This window comes from Aythya marila (genome assembly GCF_965140915.1).
Source record: "Aythya marila genome assembly, chromosome: 10".
Taxonomy (NCBI): domain Eukaryota; kingdom Metazoa; phylum Chordata; class Aves; order Anseriformes; family Anatidae; genus Aythya; species Aythya marila.
The window spans coordinates 4,624,606-4,630,605 of NC_139051.1; the positions used below are offsets into that span (position 1 = coordinate 4,624,606).

The following is a 6,000-nucleotide window of genomic DNA, read 5'->3' on the forward strand; positions in this document are numbered from 1 at the left end:
TCCTCCAGTTTATCCCACGAGGAGCACTCACACAGCCATCCGCTCTACGGACACGGCGTATGCAAATGGCCAGGCTGTGAAGCAGTATGTGAAGACTTCCAGTCATTTCTAAAGTAAGAATGTTTTCTTGGCACTTGCATTGTACAGAAAGCATGCCCTGAAATTTTGTGTGCTGTCACTCACCCACGGGCCTGATGCAAAGCCCATTGAAGTCAACTGAGAGCTCCCTTTCACTTCAGTGGCTTTTGGATCAGGCTCAAGAACGTTTTAACAGGGGATAGTAAATTAGCCCCGTGGGGAAAGTATGGTCTTGCTCAGTGTATTACTATAAAATAGATTGTTGGCAATTCTGCAGCCTTTTTTTTTTTATTATTATTTAAATAATTTTTAAGTTGCAGTATTGATAACGTAAACAATGCAACCTTGATTTAACCTTGATTTCAGTTTAATTTAGAAATTTAGTCTTAAATTAACTCTGTAATTGAACAGAGAATTGCAGAGCATCACGTGAAATTTAATTTATGTCAAATAAGTAACTAATGAACAAAGTCTACACTACTAAAAATAAACTATAATTATATTAATTGGGCCCCTGCAGTTTGCTGCAGACCTTTCCTTGCTGCCAAAGAACACAGTTTTACACGTTGCATAAACAGTGCATTATGGACTAGTATGTGGTAATGCGTGCATCCCAATGCAGGGAAGGACCAGCAGAGCTCTAATAACTTACACATGGCTGCTCCACAGCTAAATCATCAGCCTCACCCTTCCAAGCTGGAGCAAAAACTGTTCCTACCACAAAAGAGTTTTCTGTCTGGGTAGATCACCAGGTACACACATGTTTTTGGTGCATCCATGTTCTTGAATGTTTGTGCACTGATCTCTTTGAAATGATTATGGCTTATTCGATTGTTAGATCTCGAAAGACCAACTGGCCAGGCAATGCTTGTGATTTAAATGCACAAAGGGACAAATTCTCCCATTTACAATGGTGATCTCATGAAGTTAGTCCACATAAGTACATGGAATTCATCAGGATGGATAAGTAGAATTGGTCCCTAAGCGTCCAGCTGTATCTTTTGTGTCTGGGGCAGTTCCTGGATTTTTATGTGAGGGAGGGAAAGGCGATAGCAAGTGGAGGATGTTTGTTAGGTGATGAGGTGCAGATAGATTTTTTGCTCTCATAACAGAGTGGGCAAGTTTTACTTCCACTGGCAAAACCCTCCTGAATTCAGTGGGAGTAGCACTGGTCCTAATATAAACATATATTACCAGTCAGGAATGGTACAGTAATGAAAAGGTTCTCATTACAAGAGGATTACAAAATAAGAAGGTGCTAGTCATAAATTTCCATGAAGGGTGGCCTCGTTTCTTTTAATTCATCCTGTTGTTCACTTAAGTGAAATAAATGCTAATCTCTCCATACTTGCCAGCTCATTCATATTCATATGCCATACCATAGCGTTTAGACTTTTAAAACAATTCTATTTTTTATTGCAGTTATCACAAGGGAAAGGTCCTGTGGTAGCCTTAGATACTGGAGTAACGTGTGTAGTCACATAAGGTCAGCTGGTGCCACGTTTGCTTGATGTGGTAGTCCTCTGTTTCGGGCAGATCTTGTGGTTTTAGGAGGGTTTGTTACAGAGCAGTGCACAGCTTGACGTGACCACGTGTGGAAAGTACAGCCCTTGAGCTACAATAGGGATGGACACGAGATGGGTTTTAGGTGATGTTTTGGAGAAATTTCAGTACCTAGACCCAGCTCACCCGGAGGAGGTGCTGGGAGCCACCAGTGGGTGGAAGGAACCTGAAAGCCATTACAGGCCAGGCTGGGCTTTAACTGGGCATCAGCAGGAAGCGGCTCCGTCTGCTCGCAGCTCCAGCTATTCTGGTTCTTTTATCGCTCCCCTTTTCAAGGTAGTGATCTTTTTTTCCCCATCGAACCCTTTCAGCAGAAGTATTCTGTGTGACTTTCTTAAGCCCGTTGGCTCGTGGAAATTTTCTCATTATCCAAATTCTACGATGTCCAGACAAAGTCCTATTGTTCGGAGTGATGCTTAACCCGGAATGAATGCAGAAACGAGTGTCCCTAAGCAGCGGATTGACACTGTTAAGAAGTGAGCATTTCTTCATAAAATTATGCTGTAGCCTTCCAAGTCTCCTGTGGAGCCTATGTCCTTAAATTATATTGCCATTTATCAAAATTCATTAGGCAGTGAAAAGATAACAGGTAGATGCTTGAAGTTTCTTTCTGGTACTCATGTGATCCGCAAGGCTCTTTCGACAGGCCCCTCAAGAGAAAAGCTCTTGTTTACAAGGGAAATACAGCTTGTGTATCCATTGAGCATTGCTTAATTTCACTTAGCTCAGTAAAAAGGCCTGTTAGAAAAGCAAAGAGAAGTTACATGTGGAATGAAAGCCCTGTATGCCAATAAAATGATTCTACAGTTAAGGGAGAAAAAAGGACTCACAGGTCTAAAACATGGTTCATTTCTTTTCCTCCTGAGGAAGAAATATCATAACTGTTGGTAAATCAAAAACAGAGATTTGACACTCTTCTGTGATCATTCTGTAGTGTTTGTTCCCAAGGTGAGGTACACCACAGGGCCCTTGATTTCAAAGATAAATACTGTACAAATAACGATCCTAGTTGTCTTTCACTCACAGCCAACAGGAGGATGCTTATCAGAACCAGCAGATACTCGGGCTATTGTGCGCATTTATTTCCCTATTTCTTTTAGAAATAAGTTGCAGTTTTAGTGTTGTTTTTTAATCTAACAGCCACTGGTTATCACGTGATGTGGCATCAGTTAGAGCTAACTGATAGCAGTGGGGGCTGCTGCTAAGCCTAATGAAACAGGAGCACCCCGCACGGTCCCAGTGCTGCCCAGGCCTAAAAACAAAACCACGTCCAGTCCCTCCGCTGTGACCCCGTGGCCTTCTGCCAAGCTGCAGGGAGCAAGGTGGAGGCTGGAGGGGGCACACGTGTCTCGTGTCTTAACTAGCGCCCGCGTTGCAGTCGGCAGCGAAAGAAGCAATTAGTAGCACAGAGCAACTTTCCTTCAGAATTGACTATATCCTTGATTTCATTTGCATGTGTTTAAAGACCGTTGCAGAGAGAAATATGCCCCTGTACGACAAGTTGTTTAGGAAATCGCTACTGGAGGGAGGCTGGTTTATTCAGCAGGGTATCCAGGCATCCAGGGCAGGAATTGGAGGAGGAGATCGAATATGGGTTTTATTCTCCCTTCTATCTTTTTTTGTTGTTGTTGTTTGATTGTGGTTTAGATGTGTTTAATCGTGGCTGTACCATTTTAAAAACAAATAAATCCTTTAAATGAGAGATGCAGACCTTTGGAGAGATCCCGCAATCCCGTAGTACAGTGATGCTGGTAATCTGCTTCATGTGCATTAACTTTGATGAAATGAAGGAGAGTTTATGTGAAAGAAACTACTAAGTGCACTCTGTAATGTTTTCACAAGTGTTTTTATCATGGTAACATCTTGTTTACTTTAGTTGCCTGCCTAAAACTACTTGGAACATGTTAAGAAAACATTTCGAGAAGGCTTCTACAAAGAGGCTTTTGTTTAGCAGCAACTGTGAGACTGCTCAGCTCACAAAGGTGTTAACTTTCAACCCCTTAAGCACTTCCACATGAAATTCCAGCAACTATGTTTGTGGTTTTGGAAAAACAAAGTGTATATTAAAGAAACCAGGTATATGCTAATACACGTTGAGTAGGCCGGAAATCGTAAATTGTTTCAAAGGCATTAATTGCTATCATTTGCATGGCGGAACGCCCTGCGCCCGGCTCATCTGCAGTGTGCAGGGCAGGGACCTGTGGTGGAACAGGGACATTTCGAGGACGAGGACATGGGGCAGAGGCCAGAGGCCACACTCGGGCCTTCCCCGCACCGCCAGCTCCTGACAGGAGGCCTGTGGGGCCGCCGCTGCCCCGCGTCCGCACAGCGCCGAAAGCGGTCGCTTGATTTTGGAGACCGCCACCTCCTTGTGGAGCTGCTGTCCGGGTTTCAGCGCTACAGTTTCTTTTACAACATCCTTATTAACCTTTCTGACATTGTGCGGAAGTTCAAGACCTCTCCAGGCGCTGCAGGAGGAGGCCGGGTGGCCCAAATCCCACAGTGCCCTCTAGTGACACCTGCCGTGTCGGTAGGAAAAGTTTCCAAAAATGAGCCCAAAGCCGAACAGCCCCGCTCCTCAGCCGCCTCCCGAGCGGCTGCAGAGCTAGCGAGCCTGAACCAAGTCGTGCAATGTCGCTTTTATACACCTACAGAAAGATTTTCGCTCCCCTGGTTCGCTTTCTGCCGTGAGCAGAGAGGAGCTGAGCCGCCTGCCTGTGCTGTGCTGGGTGATATTTTTGCACGCCGGGTGTACACACCGAGGCACATTGTCTTGCGTTACTGCATTTTATATTTTAAGGTGCTCTTAGTTTATGTTTCACGTTATAATTTCCGGTGTGTAATCAGAAAGCATTACTTAAGAGACGAGGATCATCTTTGTTTCATACTTTTATTGACACTGTCTACCATATTACTGCTATGTCTAAATGGTAAAATTTATTATTAGCAATAGTGTCACAAAAGTCTGAGACAGCGATTTTCCTTTCAATAAAAGTAGTTAAAAACCTTTTAGAAAATCCATAATTTTGATTGCTGGTACTTCATAAATGTATAACTGGTACTTTTTAGCTGTCTCTTTAGGGAAAAATGAGTTTTATCACCTGCAGTACCTGGGTTAATGAAATTGTGTGTTGGAATTTAGCCAGAATGAAAGATGAGATCATTCGGTGGCACTAATATTGGCAACAGGTCTCATAAAAAGGTTTGACTTTCCAGAGAAGTATTGTTAGTCAGTGTCCCCCTCCCCCCCCCCCTTTTTTTTTTTTTTTGTGAGGATGGGGGAGAGATTCGAGGTACTTGTCATTTTTGTAGTTGCTGTGGTTCTAAGATTTTCATCTGTGGTAATATCCCAAACCCAGTGACCTAAAAGCTTCCAACAAGGCCAAGAGAAACACAACAGTGTCCATCAGTGCCTAGTAAAGGAATTTACTTGCTTCAGATTTCAGCTCCGGTTCCTGTTTCAGCCCTTTAAAAATCACGACTCTCAGCTCAAATTTGAAATAATGCTGCTTCTTTCTCATGGTCCTCTGTGTTTGATTGTTTGTGGATATTAGCTGTCCAGGAAATCCCATACTTACAGATATAAATCCAAAATGATCTTGTTTTTCCGCAGCCAGCCCAGGATGTATTAGACAGTTATGATGATTTGTTAATTTTTGTGACCTGTATTTATTTTATGTGTGCCGTATGCTTTCAAAGAGGGAATCAGCTGTCGAAATAGGCTACTTTTGTCAAAAGGGAGGCTCTTGACTCTTTCCTTTTAAGCCTTTGCTTTCTTTACTTTTGGAGAATTCTGTGTGTGCACCTCCATATGGTGGTAAACAAGGGCTGCATTGTGCCCTGACATATAAGCTTAAACCCAACCCTGTTATTGAAGAATCTTTTGAGATGTGTGAGCTGGGATTCTTGAAGGGCTGTCAGGCTTGGGTGTCGGTTTGAAATGTGCCTTGAATGTATAACTCTGTTTTCATTTTAATAGTGCAATATTTTTTTTTTCTAATGTAATATTAATCGTCACCCATTTGTAGTGAAATTTCTTCCTCGTGTCTGATGGAAAATAATTAGATTGTATATTAAGCAAGAGAAGGTTAAAAGGAAAATTGGATAAAGATACCCTGAAAACAAATAATAAAACCACACATTTACCTGCGATTCTGTTGTATCCTCGGGAATAGGATTTATTTAGACCCACTGCTGCTTCTGCACTTACTTTCAAAACCCTGTGTAGGAGATGCCGCCAGGTTTTGATGTCTCAACTTGTGATGGTTACATGGATAATAGAAGCTAGTGCAGCCTACCTAAGGAAAAAAAAATCATAATTAAAATCCAATGCCGCAAAACAATGTATGTTTACAGTAG

At 42.5% G+C, this 6,000-nt stretch overlaps 1 protein-coding gene across 12 annotated transcripts in view; it reads left to right on the forward strand.

The window, feature by feature from the left end:
• The window catches only part of FOXP1 (forkhead box P1), a 364,978-nt gene that overhangs the window by 317,921 nt on the left and 41,057 nt on the right, over window positions 1–6,000 (forward strand). For all 12 annotated transcript variants that reach the window (XM_082768411.1, XM_082768410.1, XM_082768404.1 and 9 more), the window contains one exon: window positions 9–113. In XM_082768411.1, coding sequence (XP_082624537.1) covers window positions 9–113 — 105 coding nt within the window. The remainder of the gene's footprint in view (window positions 1–8; window positions 114–6,000) is intronic.